General features: G+C 46.4%; 1 protein-coding gene across 1 annotated transcript in view; it reads left to right on the top strand.

Annotated features, from left to right (window-relative positions):
* The window catches only part of LOC136626460 (uncharacterized), a 53,733-nt gene extending 38,034 nt beyond the window's left edge, over positions 1 to 15,699 (top strand). Inside the window, exons 8-12 of the mRNA XM_066601524.1 lie at positions 3,049 to 3,375; positions 3,655 to 3,918; positions 14,404 to 14,483; positions 14,587 to 14,686; positions 15,611 to 15,699. Coding sequence (XP_066457621.1) covers positions 3,049 to 3,375; positions 3,655 to 3,918; positions 14,404 to 14,483; positions 14,587 to 14,685 — 770 coding nt within the window. The 3' untranslated portion in view covers position 14,686; positions 15,611 to 15,699. The remainder of the gene's footprint in view (positions 1 to 3,048; positions 3,376 to 3,654; positions 3,919 to 14,403; positions 14,484 to 14,586; positions 14,687 to 15,610) is intronic.
* The last annotated feature ends 8,431 nt before the right edge of the window (positions 15,700 to 24,130 follow it).

Genomic DNA, 24,130 nt, shown 5'->3' with positions numbered 1-24,130 from the left:
AGATGTGAGCACAGCGGCCTTATATCCTGCAGCCGCCAGCAGAGATCGGTGCTCCTCTATAGAGACCGTACAGAACTATTACACTCCGACCGGATGTACAAGGGGCATAGGAGATTGGAGGCGGGGCTAATAGAAAACCTGTCTGTAGCAACCAATCACAGCGCAGCTTTCACTTATACTGCTGAGGTAAAATGAAAGCTGTGATTGGTTGCTACGGGCCACAAAAGACAGATGTAGTCAGCTATAAGACGAGTGCGGCGGCTACACTCCTGTGGTCACCCTGTACAGCAGTGAGGACCCCCCCCGGACTCTCCTACAACAGCTGGCTTCCAATGAAGCCCCCACTGCTCAGCTGCTAGAGCGCTCCACCTTTCATAAGCCGTGCTGTACAATTTCCATGGTGACACAGTCTCTGGGAGAAGTGAAAGACGAATAGGCTGAAGCTGAAGAAGGGCAGCAAATATATATATAAATATATATATAAATAATGCAGTAAAGACACTGTACAGGTCCCGCGATTTCCTGTTACCTCATGTTACAATAATCACGGGGGCCTCAGCGGGGCTGCGGTGCTGGATGCCGGCGGCCGCGGAGGGCTAAGTGTATTTGTCTATTATCTTGCTGCCGCCAGTAATAGTAAAGCCCGGCTCTCCAGGAACAGGAACCCTTCAGATGAGTTTGGGCCGCTGATCTCAGGCCTCATGTCCACAACAGAATTCCACAGCAGATTTCCGCAACAGAAGGCCTGCGAGCCAAGGTGGAAATGATTTTTTTTTTTAAATGTTTGCTGGATTCTACAAATCAAATGTGCCCGTGAGCATGAGGCCCAACAGTCAGCACACAGATGATGATGCCCGGCCTCAAATAAAAGTGAGATCAAACTGGCTCTGGATATAAAAGCTGGCATCAGTGTGGGCAGACTCATGTGAATAAGTAACTGGTGTTTGGAAAGGGTTAGGTCAGGTTCACACGGGACGAAAATCCTGCAGAAATCTCACGGAATGTCTGCAGTATAACTGCACCGAAATTCTGTAAGATTTCCGCAGCGGAAAGGCAGCTTCAAAACCTGCGACTTTTGGCGCGGGTTTGACACGGTTCCTGCACCTGTATTCCTCCTAGAGAGGAGAGAGCCCGCAACAGAAACGGCGATACGATGGACATGCTGCGGATTTGAGTTCTGAGCCGCATGTCAGTTTGCTGCTTAGGCTTAAGATTGCCAGCGTAATTTTAAAAATCCCCCACCTCATCGATGAAAGGCTGAGATTGGGTCACCAAGAGCTGGCTGATTGGCTGAACGCTGTGACGCTTGGCCAGTCAGAGGCTGTACTTCCAGGAGGCGGGGATTTTTCAATCCCCGGCCAGAAGTGCCAGAGAGCGGGAAGAAGATGCAGTGGAGCCGGACAGCGCTTCTTAGGTGAGGCTTTCTTTTCTTTTTTAATTAATATTTTTTTTTTCCAGCAGATTGGAAACCACGGGCTTCACATCGCTACAACATCTTGCAATTTTGTAGCCCATACCGGGCTCGCACAGATATAGGCAAGCCACGATTTTAATACGGTGCGAGTTTTTATACAGTCAAATCGCAGCTGTCTGCATAGAATTGTATAAACTAATGCAATCGTATGGCAGCGTGCGACGGCAGAAATTCCACCCGTGAGCATTGGGTCTAAACAGTGCTTGGAGTTTATCACAATTTCTGTCTTTGTTTTTTTTGGACCACATGTAAAGGTGCTTTTAGATGGAACGATTATCATTCAAAAAATTGATAATAATAATCGTTCAGTCAAAATGTGAGCCGACAACTGAACGACCAACGAGAATGGTGCGCTTACCTTCATAATTCAGTTACTTCAGGCCTAAAGATCATCGTTGACTCATTCAGTTGTCGCTCCGTCTTTAACCGCGCTCGTTCGGTGCTTTACACAGGAATGTGTAACACTGAATGAGAAGTAAACTATTCTCAACGATGACTTTGCTTGTCTAAACAGGCTCCGCGAACGACCTGGTGATGATGTCATCGGCTCATCCAGACGAGAACCGTGCAGTAATCATTCAGTGTCAAAGGAGCCTAATTTATTATATTGGGCTGAAAAAAAGACATATGTCCATCCAATTCAGCTTGTTAATCCACAGGAAGTGGGGAAAATGCCCTAATGAGGTAGAAGCCAATTTTTCCAATTTAAAATTCCTTCCCGACTCCAATCTGGCAATCAGAATAATCCCTGAATCGCCGAACCTTCTGATGTAATCCATGACTATAACGTAATATTGTGGTGTCCACAAGACCCTCTTTCTACTCGTTTAGTGAGTTTTCCATCACCATGTCCTCATACAGAGAGTTCCATAGTCTCACTGCTCTTACAGTAAAGAACCCCCTTCTGTGTCAGTGTAGAAACCTTCTTTCCTCTAGATGCAGAGGTGCCCCCTTGTCACAGTACTGGGTATAAATAGATGGTGGGAGAAATCTCTGTATTGTCCCCTGATCTATTTATACATGGTTATGAGGTCTCCCTTTCAGCCATCTTCTTTTCTAAAATAACCACAATTTTGATAACCCCTCTGGGTATTGTAGTCTGCCCATTCAGTTTATTGGGGGTCACTATCTCGGCTGGGGCAATAATTGGGGGTCACTATCTCTGCTGGGGCAATTTGTTTTTTTTTTGGGGGGGGGGGTCACCATTACTGCTAGGACGTGTGTGTGTGTGGTCGGTATTACTGCTGGGCCAACTGGGGGGGAGGGGTGTCACTATTATTGTTGGGGCAACCATCACGTCTGATACTGTTTGCCGAGCTGATGCATCTATGTAAGCCCATCCTGTGTGATACATCTGCTCAGCTGACGTATCACACAGGATCTGCTTGGATACAGCTCAGTTTAGATATGTCAGCTGTGCAATTGAATGGCTGCAGGGTGCCATTTGTAAAGTAAAGCAATAGAATTTCATGATTCTGCTAAAATAAAAAAAAATGTGATAAAAGGGTGATTTAATTCAGAAAAATCAAGTACATTTTAATCTACTACAAACCCATCTTCTTGTGTCCTCACAGGTGTCCTCATCATCCAGATCCTGTCATCCGTCTCATCAGTCTATGTGCGGAGAGGATCAGACATCACTGACTGCAGCATGAATTGTTCTGATAGAAAAAGTGTCCTGCAGCTGTACAGAGAATGTGGAGGTGAAGAGACTAATCTACTGGAGTTGTGGTGTGATAATATGTGGTCCCATAATCACTGGGACCCCAGACTCCACCTAAACACAAGCAGCGGGTGCTGGAGGCTGACAGATGCCAGGAAGGACGACTCCTGTCTGTATGTTCTCTGGCGTCACAACCGTTCGGGAGGCTTCCGGCGCTCTACAGCCATCACTGTACTAGGTAAGAGCTGGTGGATCACAGGAGACATTTCTCTATTGTCCTCTATGGGAAACCTGAATTCTGTCCTCCTGTAATAGAGGCCAATAACACAAGATCAGTAGTCACTGGTGACTATATATGGGGAGGGGGCTGCAGATCACATGACTGATGGTCAGTATAGGGGGCAGGTACTGGGGTCTGATAATGACAGCAGAGCTAGCACTCTATACAGCCCCTAGATTCATGTCCATGTTGATGTCACATTACTGATGGTCACTGACCTTCTCCTGATACTTCCAGATCCAGTTCTCATCTCCAACATAATCAGTAACTCCAGCCGGCTTGGTCAGGACATTGCGGTGAGCGTCCAGTTCTCTGGAGAGGAGGCGGCTGTGACCTGGGAGGTGGACGGGGGGTCTCTCCCTGATAGATACCAGCTGATGGATGACAATATGACGCTGATTATCCCGAGTGCCCAGAGAGAAGATGCCGGGAGAAGACTCCGTGTCCGAATCACAAACCCAGTCAGTGAGGAGACCTGGGAATACCTGCTGGAGATTACAGGTAAGAGGGTATTACTGGGTATTATACTGACCTCACACCTTCTATACCCCATGTACTGGAGATTATAGATAAGAGGGTATTACTGGGTATTATAGAGACCTCACACCTTCTATACTCCATGTACTGGAGATTACAGGTAAGAGGGTATTACTGGGTATTATACTGACCTCACACCTTCTATACCCCATGTACTGGAGATTACAGGTTAGGGGTTATTACTGGGTATTATACTGACCTCACACCTTCTATACCCCATGTACTGGAGATTACAGGTAAGAGGGTATTACTGGGTATTATACTGTCCTCACATCTTCTATACCCCATGTACTGGAGATTACAGGTAAGAGGGTATTACTGGGTATTATACTGACCTCACACCTTCTATACCCCATGTACTGGAGATTACAGGTAAGAGGGTATTACTGGGTATTATACTGACCTCACACCTTCTATACCCCATGTACTGGAGATTACAGGTAAGAGGGTATTACTGGGTATTATACTGACCTCACACCTTCTATACCCCATGTAGTGGAGATTACAGGTAAGAGGGTATCGGGTATTATACTGACCTCACACCTTCTATACCCCATGTACTGGAGATTACAAGTAAGAGGGTATTACTGGGGTATTATACTGACCTCTATATCCCATGTAGTGGAGATTACAGGTAAGGCCGGGCTCACATGGGCTAATATGGATTGTGGATTTTGCAATCGCTGCCCGAAAGGCCTGAATTTTCTTTTTTTTTTGTTAACTCTTGCACATTACGTGAGCAGAAGACAAATCGCAGCATGATATATTTTGCCGCAGAATTAGTGTGGACAGCCTTTATTGATTTCAATGAAGGCCGTCTAACCCGCAGCCCATATGCAATTAATACTTTTACGCTTTTTGCCGTACAAAATAACAAACGTGTTCAACTTTTTGTACACGTCGTTACAGACATGTCAATACCAAATATGTGCCATTTTAATTTTTTTTAACCTTTTTTATGCTAATATGAGAGAGCACAAAAAAGGGTTTTGTTTTTTTTACATTTTTCTTTTTTGTACATTATTAGTTTTTTTTAATTTTATTTTTTTAACACCATCTATGTCCCTCTGAAGGACTTTAAGCACAGCACTGGTGATCGCTGTGATAAGGCATGGCAGGACAGAAGTCCTGCCATGCCTTATCGCTTATACAGTGATCTCAGGCACTGGCAACACAGGACGCCGGTATCTGGCGTCCTGTTGCCATGGCAACAGGCCGGGCTCTCTGCGATTATATCGCTAGAGCCCGGCAACTTCACAGAGGGAGCGCGCTCCCTCTGTAAACCCTTCCCATGCCGCAATCTATATAGATCGCGGCATGGAAGGGGGGGCGCATCTCCGATACACCCCCGCTGTTGCAGCGGGAGGCCGGCTATGTCTGACAGCCGGCTTCCGCTGCGGGATAGCGCGAGATCATAAGTGATCTTGCGCTATCTCCAGGACGTAAGTTTACGCCCTGTTGCGGGAAGTACCCTGCTGCCAGGACATAAAGTTACGCCCTGGGGCGCGAAGGGGGTTAAAGGGGTTTTCCCCACTACTTAAAAAAGCTTCACAACAGCTCCGTCCTTCCTGGTTGCAGCTGATATTGCCTATGAGTGTCAGCTGTAATAACCAGCTGACACCCGCGCTGTATGAAGAGAGGTTCACCCGCGATCTCTTTTCATACATACTCCAATGCTGCATGATTTAAAGGCGTTGTCCCGTGAAACAAAGTGGGGTTATACACTTCTGTATGGCCATATTAATGCACTTTGTAATGTACATTGTGCATTAATTATGAGCCATACAGAAGTTATAAGAAGTTTTTCACTTACCTGCTCCGTTGCTAGCGTCCTCGTTTCCATGGAGCCGACTAATTTTCGCCATCTAATGGCCAAATTAGCCGCGCTTGCGCAGTCCGGGTCTTCTTCTTATCTTAATGGGGCTCCGTGTAGCTCCGCCCCGTCACGTGCCGATTCCAGCCAATCAGGAGGCTGGAATCGGCAATGGACCGCACAGAAGCCCTGCGGTCCACCGAGGGAGAAGATGCCGGCGGCCATCTTCAGCCGGTAAGTAAGAAGTCACCGGAGCGCGGGGATTCAGGTAAGCGCTGTGCGGATTTTTCTTTAGGTCCCTGCATCGGGGTTGTCTCGCGCCGAACGGGGGAAGGGGTTGAAAAAAAAAAAAACCGTTTCGGCGCGGGACAACCCCTTTAAATGTACATCATATAGTGGGAAGGGGTTAAAGGCGTTTTCCCATCACCTAACAACTGCTCTGTCCTTCCTGGTTACAGCTGACCAGGACATGTGACTGCTGCAGCCAATCACTAGCTGTAGGTGGTCACTGCTTTGGCCAAGTGATTGGCTGCGGCAGTCGCATGTCCTGGTCAGCTGTAACCAGGAAGGACAGAGCGGTTGTTAGGTGATGGGAAAACGCCTTTAACCCCTTCCCACTATATGATGTACATTTAAATCATGCAGCATTGGAGTATGTATGAAAAGAGATCGCGGGTGAACCTCTCTTCATACAGCACGGGCGTCAGCTGGTTATTACAGCTGACACTCATAGGCAATAGCCGTAATCAGCCGCACGGCCGATTGTGGCCAGTAACCCTTAAAATGCCACTGTCAATTCTGACAGGCATTGAAATCCCCCTTGACCTTAAAAAAAATATAAAAGTAGTACTGCAAAAAAAAAAAAACCCATTTACGGTACAAGTTTGGTATCATAGCAATTGTACTGACCCATAGAATAAAGTTATGTCATTTTTGCTGCAGTTTGTGCAGCGTAGAAAGACTAAAAGATGGCGGAATGCCTTTTTAAAAAATATTTTACTCCACTTAGAATTTTTTAAAAGCTTTTCAGTACATTATATGGTACATTAACCCCTTAAGGACATGGCCTATTTTGTGCTTAAGGATACAATGATTTTTGGCGGATTTTCATTTTTCAAAAGTCATAACTTTTTTACTTTTCTGTCGACTCGGCCGTATAAGGGCTCGTTTTTTGCGTGGCGAACTGTAGTTTTTGATGGTGCCCTTTTTGGGTACATAGAGTATATTGTAAAACTTTTTATTATTTTTTTTTACACAGCATAATTGATACAATACATTTTTTTCTGCGGGTCGGTACAATTACAGCGATACCAAATTCTTATTTTTTTTTAGGTTTTTCAACTTTTCTGCAATAAAAACCCCTTTTTGTGGAAATTTTTTCTTTTTTATATATCACTACAGTCAAAGTCCTGTGACTTTTTTATTTTCTTATGTACGGAGCTCTGTGAGGGCTTATTTTTTGCGAGACGAGCTGTAGTTTTTATTGGTACCATTTTGGGGAATATATGGCTTTTTTGATTACTTTTATTGCATTTTTTGGAAGGCAAAATGCTAAAAATTAGTGTTTTGCCTCTGTTTTTTAGCATTTAACGCTTTTTGCTGTACAAAATAAAAAGCATGTTCAACTTTTTGTACACGTCGTTATGGACGCGTCAATACCCAATATGTGCCATTTTAATTTTTTAACCCTTTTTATGCTAATGAGAAAGCACAAAAAAGGGGGGGTTTTTTTAGATTTTTCTTTTTTGTACATTTTTATTAGCTTTTTTTTTTTACACCATCTATGTCCCTCTGAGGGACTAAGTACAGCACTGGTGATCGCTGTGATATGCCACGCCTTATCGCTTATACAGCGATCCCAGGCACTGGCCACACAGGTATCTGGCGTCCTGTCGCCATGGCAATAGGCCGGGATCTCTGCGATTATATCGCGAGAGCCCGGCAACTGCTCCCTCTGTGAACCCTTCCCATGCCGCAATCTATATAGATCGCGGCAGGAAAGGGGTTAACAGTGGGGGACAAATCTCCGATGCACCTCCGCTGCTGCAGCTGCAGGCTGGCTGTGACTGACAGCCGGTTCCCGCTGCGGGATAGCGCAAGATCAGTCATGATCTTGCGCTATCCCTATGATGTATGGGTACGTCATTTTGCAGGAAGTAACCCGCTCCCATGACCTACCCTTACGTCATGGGGAGGGAAGGGGTTAACTAGTATCATTGAAAAATCCAAGTCAGCCTGCAAAAACAAGCCTTCATACAGCAACGTCGATGGATAAATAAAAGGAGTTACGATTTTTTTATTTTTTTTTTTAAGTTGAGGAAAAAACAAAAATAGGGGGAAAAAAAAAAAAAAAAAAAAACTGCGTCATTAAGGGGTTAAAGAGCTTGTTATTTTGGCACAAGACTGGGTTCACATGGAACGGAATTGCCCCAGAATTTCTGTGCGGAATGTCCGCACGGCAATTCAGTTCGCGGCTTCTAATCCCGCAAAAATCTCGTCCACATGCTGCGGCCAACCAGCACTGGAACTGACATGCTGCGCAGAAAACAAAGACGCCTCATGTCAAATCTTTCTTTGCATGCCTAGAGAGGACGCAGGCGCTTATCCCACAGAAATCTTGCGGTTTTTGGGTGCGGCCAAGGTGCAAGATTTCCGCAGGATTTCCATCCCGAGAACCCAGGCTTAAAGGGGTTGTCCCGCGCCGAAACGGGTTTTTTTTTTTTTTCAACCCCCCCCCCGTTCGGCGCGAGACAACCCCGATGCAGGGACGTACAGACAGCTTACCGGAGCGCTTACCTTGATCCCCGCGCTCCGGTGACTTCTATACTTACCTGTGAAGATGGCCGCCGGGAACCTCTTGCTCCGTGGACCGCAGCTCTTCTGTGCGGTCCACTGCCGATTCCAGCCTCCTGATTGGCTGGAATCGGCACGTGACGGGGCGGAGCTACACGGAGCCGCTCTCTGGCACGAGCGGCTCCATAGAAGACAGCAAGAAGACCCGGACTGCGCAAGCGCGGCTAATTTGGCCATCGGAGGCCAAAAATTAGTCGGCACCAAGGAGACGAGGACGCTAACAACGGAGCAGGTAAGTAAAAAACTTTTTATAACTTCTGTATGGCTCATAATTAATGCACAATGTATATTACAAAGTGCATTATTATGGCCATACAGAAGTGTATAACCCCACTTGCTGCCTCGGGACAACCCCTTTAAGGCCCATTTAGACATGATTGTCGCTCAAAAGCAGTCTTTTGAGTGATAATGATTGTGTCTGCACTGACATTGGCAGTATTCTTTAAGTGTGTTGAAAGACATAGTTGAGTATTATCAGGGATTCACAGCGGGATACAGCTGATACTATTGTCTCAGCTGTATCCTGCTCCCTGTTGACAGGTGGGGTATGGAGAACAGAGTGGTATAACTCTTGTATACTGTATAACAGCCAAGGGCTTTGTGCAGAGAACAGCTGGATGCAGAGAACAAGCGCCCCCCACCGCACACACACACACACACACGTTCTCTGCATCCTTCACTGGGAGCGCTCTGCTGTATTACAGCCGGGCGCTCCGAGCGGGGAACAGCTGGGTACAGAAGACAAACGGCCCTGTTTGTCTTCTGTATCCACCGCTCAGAGCGCAGGTGATCGCTCAACGTTTGAGCGATCACCTTGCGCTGTAAATGGACACAATGTTTATTGCTGAAAAGTCGCTCAAGAGACATCTTTTGAGCGATAATCGTTGTCTAAATGGGCGTTAAGAGTGCAGACCAGGGGTGTAAGTTGAAACATTACTCAAAGCTTAATGGAAGTTTACCGTACGGTGAATTCTTGCTCTGTAGATTGTGTGATGTCATCCATTACATAACATGGTGTTATTCTGTTTTCCCCCACGCTGCCCAATTATAGATATAATACGGGTAAGTGTTCAGCTTTTTGGACGTGTCTGAGCTTTAGGGTGCCCCTACATGTTGCAGTCAATGCGTGGTAACAACATGCGTGTCATAGCTGTTGGGGAATTGGGGTCTCAGGACGGCATTGTGGTCCCTTTGGGTGATGCCGATGTGACAAGCAAGCAGGATACAGCTATATTTTTAATCGCTTCAGGATGAAGCCTGTTTGCGCCTCAATGGACTACTAATTTTTCTTTTTGTTTTCATAGCCCCATTTCTGGAGCCATAACTTTTTAACTTTCCACAGCCATAGGAGGGCTTGTTTTTGCAGAACAAGTTGCACTTTCTAATAGCATCGTTTTTGGTTAATGTAAAGGCTGATTAAAGAAATGATAAAGAATTTTGCATTATGCCTCAAAAAGTTGGAAGATGATGCAAAAAATGACTCTACGATAAATGTAGTGAGGGAGGAGCAAGAATCCTTAATGGATAATTTCTGCAGGATGGTCAGATTAGAGGTTCAAGCATTAAAAGTGGAACCAGTCTCCCAGCCGGGCACCTCTAGACCAGCAAAAAGGGTCTGTACTTGGGGTTCCATTTTTTTCTACATCCATATTATCAGAGATAGTTATCTGAGAGAGCTCTCCGTATTGGCAGCCCCCCGGATCGTCGATGATAATTTTGCTACCCATAATAGTTGAAGAATTGCTAAAAGCAGTACGAAATACTATGGAGGTAGTAGGCCTCCAGCAACTGCGGTCCATGAAGAAGGAAATATCTAGGCGTCTAAGGTCGTGTCGTAAAATGGTCTTCCCGGTGAACGATACGCTAAAACACCTTGCAACAGATAGATGAGAGAACGCAGAGAAAAGGCTAGCTATCTCCAAAGAATTTAAAGCTAGGCCTTTGTTCACTGAGAAAGATATACAACTCTGAAGTGCAGTGCCCAAAGTAGATATTAAAGGTACACCTGCTTACGAAAGAAAGGTTTGCACTCTGGTAGCTAATCGGTTGGGAACAGTTTCATATTCCCTGCTTTCTCCAGAATCTTAACTAATTCTGCTTGGGAGCAGTAGGGCAAGGGCAAAATAGGTAGATGGGGTTGGGGGTGGTAAGCCCACGCAGTTCTCGAGGAGATGGAACCACAAAACTGGAAATCCCGGGGTACTGCAGATAATATCTCTGGGGTATAGAATAGAATTGTTGTCCCTTTTTTTTTTTTCCTTTTTAGGAAAGAGTAAAATAAAATTTTTTTATTCTTCTCGTTACGCCGGAGTCGGACCAGTCCCCTCTTCTCCAAGAGAGATTGGAGAAGGGAGTTGGGGACCTAATACAATTGGGTGCTATTATCCCAGTTCATTTAGAGCAACAGTTCTTGGGTTTGGTAGCTAAAAACAAGGAGTAGTAATAACCAAACTGCTCCTTTCGAACCAAGCTTTATTTATAATCCCTAATCAGTACATTTCTGAGTTTAAGTTTAAAATGGAGACTATTAGATCCTTGATTCCCCTGATTGATCAGGGCAACATCATGTGCATGATTGACTTCAGAGAAGCCTACTACCATATCCCCATCCACCCGACATACCAAAAAGATCTCAGATTTGCTGTTAAACTGAAAATGGATGATTTTTGACCCCATTTTATGTGTCTGCCCTTTTGTAGATCCACCCCACCTGGAGTATTTTCCAAGGTAATGATTGAGGCAATAGGCAATCTTAGGAGAATAGGAAATAACATTCCTTACCTAGATTATTTCAGATCGCTCGGACTCTATGGAGAGTCACCTGGACCAGACAGTTAAACTCCTATCTGAGTTAGGCCGGCTTCACGCAGCCGTGACGGGCTCCGCCGCGAAATTCCGCGGCGGAGCACGTCACGGCGCCCCCCAGGAGACCACATACTTACCTGCAGATCCGGCGTCCTCACTCCCGCATGACGCTTCCCCGCCCACCGCGTCACATGACACGCCCACCGCATCACATGATGTGGCCGGCGGTAGGTGGGGAAGCGTTTTCACGCAATCTTCCGCTGTGCTACAGCAGGAGATAGCGTGAACGGACGGCTTCCATTAACTGCAATGGAAGTCGTCCGCGCGTACACCCGCGGCAAATAGAGCATGCCGTGGGTGAGGACGGGAGATTTCGCGGTGGATATGCGCACCGTGTGCCCTGAGCTATTAGGTTCAATAGAACTTAATAGCTGCGGACAATGCAGCGGATTTTCGCCGCGAATTACGCGGTTGAAATCCGTTTGTGGGAAGGAGGCCTTAGGTTGGCTTATCAACTTCAAAAAATACACCTTTTTGCCTCAAGGAGGAACTCAAAGTGCCACAGGTCCTTCTCCCTAAACCCAGCAGACAATCCCCTGGCACTGGAAGCACTTTACCAAGAACGGGACATGGACTTGGCATATGCTTTTCCCCTTAATCTCCCAAGCCCTACAAAAAATTTTAAACTGCCAAACCGAGGTAATCTTCGAGGCCCAAATGTGTGTGGGAAAGAAAAAAAAAAAAGACCCCGATTCATATTGTCCTCCCTGACACTTCAGGCCGCGATCTTGCTGCCTCTCAGGTAGGACCTTCTGTCTTGGGGCCCAGTGTTTTGTCAAGAGATCCACAAGATGAAGCTGACGGCTTGGTTGCTGAAAAGCAAAGATTGAGAAACCAAGAACTGTTGTCCTAGGTAGTAATCACTGTCTTAAAGAGCTGAAAGGGCTCTACCTGTGCTGTATACTCCAGGGTATAGGGGACATTCCATAGCTGGTGCAGATCAGCTAGACCAGATCTGAACAGCCCGGACTTTACGAATATCCTAGATTTTCTACAAGAAGGCCTAGATAAAGGACTAAGCCCATAAATCTTGAAAACACAGGTCGCGGCCCTTTAGTTCTGATTCTTCTAATACATTACTATACATCAGCTTTAGAAGGGCTGAGCCTCATAAGCCACCGTAGCTGGTAGACCGGAGGCTATATTCAAGCCTCCGGGGCGCCACAGCAACCCATGGAGACCTTACATGGTCCAGGTAGTGTAGCTGATGGGCCTTTAACTTTGATTTTGCAAACTGCCTCCATCTGTACGAACATTTAGTCCAAAAGGGTACAAGAAAAAACAGCTTCCCCATGCCAGTCGTGATCACATGATCCTCTGAAGTAACACAGGAGGAAAACGTCCAAATCGGGGGAATTCCTCTAGCATTCTAAAATATACATATGTGTATCAATAACTTCACTTTTATTTAAAATCCATTAAAAACCCATTGTAGGGAACAGAAGATACAAATGACCACATTACTCTGTTAGAAGCCCCCCACACCGGCTCTCACTTGTAATGCTGTTTCCAGGTTGTTGCTCTACAGTTAAAAGCGGCAGCGGCCCCTAAACATCTGAGAGATTACTGCATTGGCAAACATAATAAACCCTCAGAATTCACAATATAATTTAAAGGGGTTGCCCCGCCACCCAAAGTGAATTTTTTCCCCCCATTAATGCCCTGTAGCGTAAAAGCATCACACACTACAGCATTACACATAAAACATATTCTGCTAACCTTTTTATTCCTTTTCTTCCCCTTATAAAGCTGGCCAGAAGATTTTTTCAAAGATGGCGCCGCTGGGTAGTTCCCATGATGCACTGCTCTGTCTCCTCCTCAGCGTACGCGCTCCCGATGACGCCGGTCACGTGACTGGAAGACCGGCATCATTATGAAGACGCATGTTGTGATGGGGAGAGCGATATCGGGCTGTGAGTGACGGCCCGATATAGCTCTCCCCCTCCGGGAGTCCTTCACTGCTTTCAATGGAGCCGGCAGCCGCCCGGCCCGTTCACAGCAATGGGAGAGCAGGAGATTCCTTCATCTCCCCAGCATGTCCCCTCATCACTGGACACGGTCACATCATTGTCACAGTGTCCAGAGATGAGGGGACATGCTGGGGAGATGAAGGAATCTCCTACTACAGCTGTCACAGCAGGAGACCACGATCCTCTGCCATTGAAAGTAATTAAAAGTGAAAGAAACACCACACATGCCCCCCGACAGTGTGACAAATTACTGTCACGGCCCCCCTCCCACTCCACACAAATTACTGTGACAAACACCCCCCCCCCCCCCCCCGGGCGACAAGTCTATGTGACAGAACCCCGCTCAGTGACAAGTTTGTGACAGCACCCCCACCCTTGGCGACAAGTGTATGTGACAGCGCCCCCCTCAGTGACAAGTCTATGTGACAGCACCCCCACCCCCGGCAACAGTACCAACCCCAAAAGCAGCAGGACCAGTGACAGCCCCCCCCCCACCCACTACTTGTCAGCACCCCTCCCCCCGCGGCGACTACTTATCAGCACAGCCCGCGCCCCCCCTTCACACGAGTAAGTTTACAGCCCGCCCACCCACTGCAAGTATATTGACAGCACACCCCCCCCCCCCCCCCGGATCGGCTTCGCCCTCCTGCCGGATCGCCGCGCGTTTCTGAGCAAGTAGGTGCTAATGCGTATGCGCGAAGATCCAAAGGCTCGTCCTCGGACCTGGGACCTGATCTGCGCATGCCTGACAAATTAAGAAAGAACGCAGAAGTCTGATCGAAGGGCAACGGAATCGTCAACATGGGGGCCATACAGAAGTCATTACATTAACTTTTCACGGCGAGACAACCCCATTAAATATACCCTGTATGTTATCAGATAATCACATGTATACACTAGATGCTCATATCTCCAGTCTCCTCCTCTCTGTCTTTAATCTTCTGACAGATCTTTGGATTCTCCCACTTTCTCTGGCTGCTGCTGCTGCTCTGGCTGTAGGGATTGCTCTCCTTGCTGTCATCTTTCTTGTAAGTTTGTGTTGGAGGATTTTATGTATAAAATGAGATAATTACATGAGGAAAACTCTGCGGAGATGTGATCTACAAGATCTGTGATCTGTTATGTTATTAGTATCGTAAGAAGAAGAACGTGCCGTCCGATGATGGAGAGATAAAGCAGATGAACGGTCACCCAGAAGAGAATGGACATCCTCCAAGAGCCGATCAATGAGGTGCCGTTATATTCAGTGTTGTACTTTACAAGTGTTGAGCAGCAGGCGAAGTACATCTGTAAAACCACTACAGGAAATGTACATGACGGGCTGAAGTCAACTGGGTAGCCATTGTTGTGTGTCCAAGTGTCCGTCTACGGGGGACCCAGGAGGGAAGACATAGGTGGTCTATCTGATGTTACATACAATGTGCTCAATAAGCTTTATGTATAGAGTAGAGGTAGTCAGAACATGACCCAAAGGGACACCGATGCAATGAGGGGGCTGCGGGGGTCCAACTAGTGGGAAATGTCATTGGTGGTCTTAACTGTATAGTTTATCTTTTACTACAAACTGTAAATAAAGCCGTTAAAAAAGGAACCTAGTGGTAATGTCACTATAAGGCGGGTCCACAGGGGGCGATTTGCAGCAGGATATCCTCAGCCAGCAGTCCGCAGCTGATCAGCAGTGGAAAGCTGGTGCAAATTTTGAAGCCGGTTTTAACACGTATTTCTCTGCGGAATGCACATCCTCATTGAGAAGTGAATCCCATAATGGAGAGGGCGAAAAAAATTGATATGTGAATTACTGCACTGATTTTTTTTTTTTTTGGCCAATTATTTCCGCAGCTTGTGGATCAGATTTTCAAAATCTCATCCACTTCGCTGCTACTGTAAATGCCATGGAATTTCTGTGCAGAGGGTCCACACGGATATTGTGTGGTAATTCCGCTCCGCTTAGATTTCACCTAACAGGACTGATCTCCATCGCTCTGTGCAGCCGCCATGGTCCTCATGCATAAAGCACAATCCATCGCCATGATCAGTAAATGACTCCCCTCCGCCTCCAGCTACTGACCCCAGAGATGCGGGTGACCCGTCCAGCAGTGGTGATCAGAATATACTGTATGACCGTCATACTGATGATATAACTGTTTCATTCTAGATCCTCCTGATGTTACCAGAGAACTTCTGCACTCCCACAATTCCCATGAGATGAATGGATCGGGGATCTCTGGAGTATGAATAGCCCCATCTTGTGGATACATCGTTTATTCTTTTCATCTCAGCTTTATATACATTGTATAGTTATTGGCAGTAGGATGAAGAACTGTGAGGAGATTTGGTTTTGTGGTCATATTTTCTGCCTGCTGTCAGGTAGGGGAGGATTGGGAACCTAAAGTGCCTTATTACCCACACACAGTAAATAGCCGTTATGCCACTACGCATCAAAAGTCTGTCCAAGGACTCAACTGGCCCACTGGGGTTCCTCCGGGTGGGTTCAATGGCCAATCCACCCCTGTTGTCAGGAGGTTGCAGTGACTTCAGGATACGATATCTTCAGCCTGCAGTGATCCTTCCTGGGCCAGTATAATCGTAAACCCCACTGAACATACAATGGCCTAGACACGACCCAGGGGACCAGCTTGGGCATTTCACTGGTAAAAGACCTACAGTGTATATGTGAAATACATGCACTGATGTGGCAGGTAGAGACAGTTTGTTGTACTTCTCTCTACATCTACATTCACTATAGAGTACAATTTGTCCCCTCTCACCCATAAGGCTGCCTACAGGTGTTGCGGGAGCCGCCGCCCGGGAGCAGGAGCCGGCAGACAGATCTCCGCCAGTCAGCCTATCTGACAGATAGGCTGACCACGGCAAATCGCAATGATTCTCCGCTCGTGGACAGGGGGATGCACTCTCCATAGCAACGCTATGGAGAGCTTTCACTGCATTCCCCATGGCTGGATTATCACTGTGGGGAATGCAATGAAAACCCACCTATGGACAGGCAGCCTAAAGCACTCCACAGCGCTACACCTCCTTCATCTCTGTCTACCACCCGACCCGCTCTCTGTCCTGCTAATGATCTCTGACTAACTTCTATAATCTGATCCTCCCATTTCAGCTCCAAGACGTTTCCTGAGCTGCACCAGTTCTCTGGGATGTGTTACCCCTGACAATCAAGTTAATGCCTATTAGGTCCCCTTCAGACGAGAGCTGATAGCGAGAAAATCTCGTTCTTGTGCTCAAGCTCCATGAAGTAGTCCGAGGTGCGGGCTGCATCCTCTCAAGGCTCCCATAGGTGTGTATGGAAAGCGCACAGCAAAGATAAGACATGTCCTATCGTGCACACCTCATAGCTGATATGGGAGTTTGCACTCGCATGTCCTATTTTTGTTAGATGCGCTGATTCAGTGCGTCTAACAATCATGCATGTGAACGCTTCTATAGGAACCTAAAGCGGTGCTCTCCTGAGCGAGCCCTGATCCACAGTTTTAAGTACAATAAAACCCATCCTTTCAGCTCGGCCGATCACATTTCCTAATCTAACTCCTCTCCATCCACTCCTCTTCTATAGCATTTCTCAGAACCCGACCTCTTGTTCCATTAGTATCACCTACACTCAATGCACTGATATGTACTTCATATCTGTACATATGGATGCCATCTGGTGCCGCCCATGCAGATACTGTATTATAAGGACTGTTGTACAGAACAAGCACTTTTACCTTATTTCAGCCCTATTCCTTCAGAATGTAAACTCTAGTGATCGGGCCCTATTGGTATTGATTAGTTTACTAATCTATGCTTTTTTCGAATCCTGTCTGTACCCGCAGCCTGTGATCTGTAAAGTGATGTGAAATATGTTGGTGTATGTAAATATTACATGTGACACACATCTTGTACCGCTCTACCTGAGCGAGGATATTTGTATACTATGTGTATCTTTTATTTCATATTTCTGATACGGTCTTATTGTTTTGTATCATACTGAATTGTTGTTCACACTTTTTAACCCTATGAGACCAGAATACTTTCTGCCTCAACTACTCCTTCATAGTGACTGACATATGATAAGTTGGTCGCGGGTCTAGAAGTGTTTTTAGCTCATTTCTGTTATGCTGTTACTTTATGACTGTTCTGTATATTCTGATATGCAATATTTTTATACATCCTTATTGTATGGCCGCCTGCACACGAGCGTTCCGGATTCCACTAGCGGATTTTCACGCGCGTATGGTACCTAAATGTGCTTGCGGATAGGTGCGGATGCGTGAAAAATCACGCGCGGCTATACGCGGATGTGTTGCGGAAAAAAACGCGCAGAAAAACCAGCAGCCGCCCCTTATTGTAAACCCAACCCCTAGAGAACTGCCCATTCCTTGGAAAACAGCTTAAAAACCAACACCCAGACTCCGTTTTGTCCCTCTTGCTTGTGCGAGTACCGTTACATTATTCTGGCAACATGCTTTCACCCGGTGAGCAGATGTCTTTGTGGGCATGGTTGATCCATGTAACTTTTTTCGGGCGCTTCTCCAGCGTGACTTTATTTCAGCCACTGCAAAAAAATTCACAAGAGGAATTCATTACTACAGATTTTGCGTTCTTACATCCTGCATTGGCAAGAAATACTACCTATCTTCCTCTACACATAGCGGGTGTCTGCTGAACAAGGCTATTAACCCAATAAATGCCGCTTCAGTGGCACCAGTGGAAAATACAACTGTTCCTGCAAAAAACAAACAGGGAGGGCTTAGTAACTTGGGCGCATCCTGGCGGCTGATGCACCCGTATTTCTGCACAAGACGGCCGCAATGCAGGATGGACGTCTTTCCACAGAGCTGGAGGAAAGAACACAAGTCCGGCAATGGAGCCGGTCATGAGCTCTTTTCTGCCAGCGTTGCGGAGAGTCGTCCGTCCTGCAGTGTGACCGTTTTGGTATCGCTGCATCCGTAAAAGTCTGATCTATCAAAGTAATGTATGATTTACCCTGCACGGTGAATGTGGTCAAAAAAAATAAAGAAACTACGCCCAAAATGCACTTTTTCTGTCACCCTATTTCCGAGAAAAAATGTAATAAAAGGCGATCAAAAAGTCAACTGTATGCGAAAATGGCAACAGAAACGTCAGGACATACCGCACAAAATGAGCCCTTACACAACTATGTCGCCAAAGAAAAAAAAAAGTTATTGCACGCAGAAAATGGACACAGAAAATAATTTTAAAAAATTAAATATCTTAAAAAGAAAAAAATACAAGTACTACAGCAAAAAAAATATTATATAAGTTTGGTATCGTAGTAATCGTACTGACCCATAGAATAAAAATATCAGGTCGTTTTTGTTGCACTTTGCGCGCTGCAGAAACAGGACGACCGAAAGATGGTGGAAAGTCTTTTTTTTTCTCTCCGATTACAATTTTTTAAAGGTTTTTCAGTAAATTATATGGTACAATAAATAGTGCCATTGCAAAATACAACTCGTCCCGCAAAAAAACAAGCCCTAATACAGCGACGTCGATGGATAAATAAAGGAACTACGATTTTTTTAGGAAGTAGGGGGGGAAAAAGGAAAAAAGCAAAAAAGCTCCGTCACTAAGGGGTTAAAAGTGGGGATGGAAAAAAGCACAATAAAAACAAAAGTAAAACTGCTTGGCCACTAAGGGGTTAAAATGAAAAAAAATGTACATTTGATGCAATAGCGAATAATACTCACGCAAGTTCTTCTTTTCCGCTTCTATTGCGTTCGTCCAGGCATCCCCATAAACCTGAGCGGAGAGTTGAAGCCAGGATTGTTCCTTTCGATTCTTGTTTAAGTACTCTGGGGAGTTACTGTCCCATGTGCTAGGGAAGTCCTGCATCATTGCGACAAGTTTGCCCATGTCGATCATTATTCGTTACGCCTGGTGGCTTGTGGCTGCAGGCTGGTGGCTTGTGGCTGCAGGCTGGTGGCTGCTGTCTGGTGGATGAGGTGACTGGAATAACAGTGCTGCTGCTGAAATTTGCCTGTGAAGCTCTGTGCTGTGTGTTGGGACGCCTCCTACCATGCCTACTTCCTGTAGTCATAGCAACCAGTGACTCCATCCGCAGCTGCACTGCGGATGTACTGCGTGAAAAAACGCACCCATTCATTTGTATTGGAGGCTTCACGCGCAGAATCCGACCCAAATTAGAACAGGTCGCAGATTTTTTCAAGCGCGTGAAAAAACGCGATACAAATCCGTCCGTCTGGGGACAACTGCGGATCCTCATAGGAGTATATTGGCTGCGGTCTGGGGCGGACAATGTGCATAAAATAACGCGCTAGAAATTCCGTTCGTGTGCAGGCACCCTAAGGCCTCCTTCCCACGAACGGATTTACGCCGCGTAAATTCGCGGCAAAAATCCGCTGCGTTGCACCCTGCTATTAGGTTCTATTGAACCTAATAGCACAATGCTCACGATGCGTAATTCCACCGCGGAATTACGCACCGCGATTTCTCCCGTCCTCACCCGCAGCATGCTCTATTTTCTGCGGGTGAGGACGGGCTGTACGCGCTGACGGCTTCCATTGCAGTCAATGGAAGCCGTCCGTTCACGCTATCTCCCGCTGTAACCAGCGGGAGATAGCGTGAAAAAACGCTTTCCCGCCCACCGCCGCGCGTCATATGACGCCATATGACGCGGCCGGCCGCGCACGTGACACGGCCAGTGACGCGGCGGCGGTGGGCGGTGACGCGGCGGCGATGGGCGGGGAAGCGTTTTCACGCTATCTCCCGCAGGTAAGTATAGGGGCTCTGGGGGGCGCCGTGACGGGCTTCACTGCGTAATATTACGCGGCGGAGCCCGTCACGCTCGTGGGATGGAGGCCTAAGACAGAATAAAAATTTTTAAAGGACCCATTTGAATTGTAAGAATCTGGTTTGTAGCCTCAGGGTGTATTTTACATGGGCCGACGGCCGGGTGCAGAAGCCCAACAAGTCGTCCCAGCGCTGATTCTTCCTATGATTTTTACACAGATACAATCATTGCGGAGTGATGGAGGTGGAGCCGCCGGGGATCGTACTCGCCCGCCTCCATTTATAAACAACTGCTTGTTTACACGGCCAATCCGGCGCTCAGTTTTCTGCATTTACAAACTGAACGACAAGCGAACAAATTCTTGATCGCCGTTCAGTCGGTGCAGCATTTAGACTGAACAATAATCTTCAGCTTCCAGCTGGATGCGGGAGTCAGAGATTTATTGGCCCTCAGGGCGGCTTCACACGGGCGAGAAAATTGTGTGGGATTTGTGTGTTGTGAGACGCACAAATATGAACCACATTCATTTTCACATGAGCAATTAGGCTCACCGCCTTCTGTGCTTCCCCTCCAGGGTCAGTGAGGCATCTCTGCTGAGGAATCCCCATGGGACCGCATTCACACCGGGCGATTTATAGTGCAATTTTTTTTCCTTCTTCCTCCCCACTTGCGGTTTATCTATTTATTAAAAACTGCATCAAAAAACATGCAGGCTTTTAAACTGTGGTTGAAAATAGCAGCAAAAAGTCATGTATGAAAGAAGTAGTTACTGCATTCCTGAGAGCCTCATCCAGCCCCCTTCCCCTGAATTGACCCCCCCCCCCCCCCCCCCCCCCCACACACACACACACATCTTTTTTTTTTTCTTCTCTCTGATTAGTGTTTGTTTTACACGGTGTATGAAATCGGTGACTGCAAACTGTCACCGATGTGCTATTTTTCTCCACAGGATTTCTTTACGTGGCCAAAAATCGTTCATCTGAATGAATACATTGGAATCCAATACTTCACAGGGTTGCAATTTGTGTTTTATATATATATATATATATATATATATATACGCACGCACTATGCCGCTAAATACCTGCGTAAATTTGGTTGTGTAAATAAAGCCTTATTTGACACAAAATATATGCAAAACTCTAGGTTTTAGTATCACAAACTATCTTCCTGATGTAAATCATTAATCTCATCCGGCCCTGGACACATCAGCGTGTAGAGATTAGCGACAAATCCCTCTGCTTAAAATTCCCTAGATTCATCCACATAGTTCTTCTAGTAGCAAAAAGACTTCTGCTCAAACATTGGCTTCTGCAAACAATCCCGGGAATAACAGAGCTGGTATCCCAACTTAAAGGGGTTGTCCGGCCATAAACATTAGGTCTCATTACTTCTGTTTGCCCAATACAATGCACTTTGTAATATACATTGTGCATTGTAAATTAGGCAAACAGAAGTTATTCACTTACCTTTTGGACTGCCCCCCCCCCTGTGTTGCTCCTCGGTTGCCATGGGTTCCGACAAGTCTCTTGTCCTCTTCTTGTCAGGACGACGGGGACGCGCTTCTCCAGCACAGCTCTGCGCATGTGCAGAAGAACTTCAGCCGCTGGGAAGCTCAGTTCTGCCTGCAGGGGAGGCGTGGCTGCTGACTCTTCATCTCCAAGGTAAGAATGAGTGGAGGGGTGGGCTCTCGCGCGGGGGGGGGGGGGGGGGGGTGGAGAGGGAGAGATGGATGGATGGATGTGTGCAAGGGGGGGGGGGTGCAGTGATGTGTGTGTGTTCGTAGTGTCTGGAGACCCGGCTGTCAGAAGTTCTGGGGAAAGGGGGGGGGGGGGGTGGAGAGGGAGAGATGGATGGATGTGTGCAAGGGGGGGGGGGGTGCAGTGATGTGTGTGTGTGCAGGGACCCGGCTGACAGAAGTCGGGGGGGGGGGGGAGGGGGTGGCTGTGTGAGGGGCACTATGAGGGCATGTGTGTGTGGGGAAATGTTTTGTTTCACTTTACTTTAGCAGGGTGGGGGGGCAGTAGGTAGCCTTGCAGTGGGGGGCTGCAGGAGAGTTCTCTCTGGGCTCTCCCCCGCCCCTCTCCATTCACTATACACTGTGCTGCTGTTTACACTCATGGTAGGATTTTATCCTGAACCATGAGTGTATAATGCAGTCTCCCCTGGCCACACCCCCTCTGATTATAGTATGCAGCAGGGGGCGGGGCCTGGGCAGGGAGAGACTGTAGATCAGTTCAATAGAGGTGGGCGTGACATGGGCGGGGCTAGGACGTGAGCTGAGGGAGGCCATGAAATCCTGCTTTTTCATGCCTCTTACTGCCATCGGGAGCGCGCACACAGAAGAGGGATAGCGCAGAGCATTGTGGGAAGGCAGCACAGAGGCGCCATCTTTGAAAGCTGCAGTGAACATCAGATTCTAAGGTAAGAAACTGACATTCCAGCTGATCTGCCGGCCGGTTTGAGCCCCTGTATGCTGTGTGTTACTATCCTTACTGAAAGGAAAGCAGCAGCATTATAAAAAATTTTACCCTGTGTGGCCGGACAACTCCTTTAAATACCCATTAAGCATGGAACGAGTGGAGACAGAGAGACACAAAGAGAAGGCAGCAAAAACATTCTTCAAAAAATGGCAGAACTTCCTCCAGTCACACTACACCGACCAAGAAATTAGTAAGATAGTGATGCCCTTTCAATATACAACCTGGTACCTAAAAGAGGAGGCTAAAGACTCTTTGGGAAGACTGAAAATCAGCAGAAGGCAGGATAACGGGACGGACCAAAACAGAACATGAGGCATAGGATAGGGTCTGGACAGGGCAGCAGGAGGAGAGGAGGACAGAAATATTGAAAGTACCCCCTTCTGGTTATTTCCTTTTCTTTTACATTTTATTGTTTTATTTTTGTTTAATTTGAAACTCACAGATTTATACAAAATAATGGGAGGATTTAAAATATCGAGTAAACTTTGGCAGGAAAGAGGTGCAGGAGATCAATATGTTTGATATATCATTGTATCTTTCCAAGAGGATTTGTTTCTGTATTATTTTATTACGATTATTTCTCTTTTTAAAATTGTAATGGAAAATATTTGCAAAAATTTAAAATAAAAAAGATGTTTGGAGAAAAAAAAAAAAAAATCTGCTTCCCACCAGATACTATCAGTAATGACCTCGGACCCCCAGCCCTATAAACCGTCACTAATAAACTACAAACTTCTCTAGAAGAATTTTCTTTATTTGGCCATCAGAAACTACTAGATTGTGAAATTACAAATGACCGAAAACCAGTAAATGGTAACACCGCGGCTTGTTTTTTTGCGGGACAAGTTGTATTTTTTAATTGTATCGATTTCTAGGTACTTCAATCATTTACAGTTGATGATACCAACTTATTTTTAATTGAACATTAGACTTCTCAACAAGAGGAGCCACGCTTCCCAGCCTGGGGGATTATACCAAAATAGAACTAAGACTTTAAAATCTTTTAAAAACTTTTACCCACAGTACGGCCACCAATATAGCGAACACCTAGCATCCATGCATGTAGTAAAAGGTAGAAGCAAAGAGACCTTCAGATCTCCCAAAAGAATCATTTAGATGTATTTGATGCTGTATTAGGCCAATCAATCCGTCAACCGCCATATCTTAGTAAATTTAGCAAGGCATCCTCGAGCCATGTATGTCAATTTGTATACGAAGTGTGGAGAGACACCTGGGAGGTGAGTGAGGAGACTTAGAAGGCCATGCATGCTCCTCTGGGTAATATATGGAAGATGGAACATCATTGGGTGTTCTCCAGGCAGGGGGTTCATACTATAACCCTGGATGCAGTGTTATGTCCAGAGAACATAACTGCCTTAATGCTATATTTATAATCACATCTCCCCCTACAGAAGCT

Source organism: Eleutherodactylus coqui, chromosome 4 (assembly GCF_035609145.1).
Source record: "Eleutherodactylus coqui strain aEleCoq1 chromosome 4, aEleCoq1.hap1, whole genome shotgun sequence".
NCBI classification, from domain to species: Eukaryota; Metazoa; Chordata; class Amphibia; order Anura; family Eleutherodactylidae; genus Eleutherodactylus; species Eleutherodactylus coqui.
The sequence above is the reverse complement of the archived record's forward strand: the minus strand, read 5'-3'. Positions and strand labels throughout refer to the sequence as shown.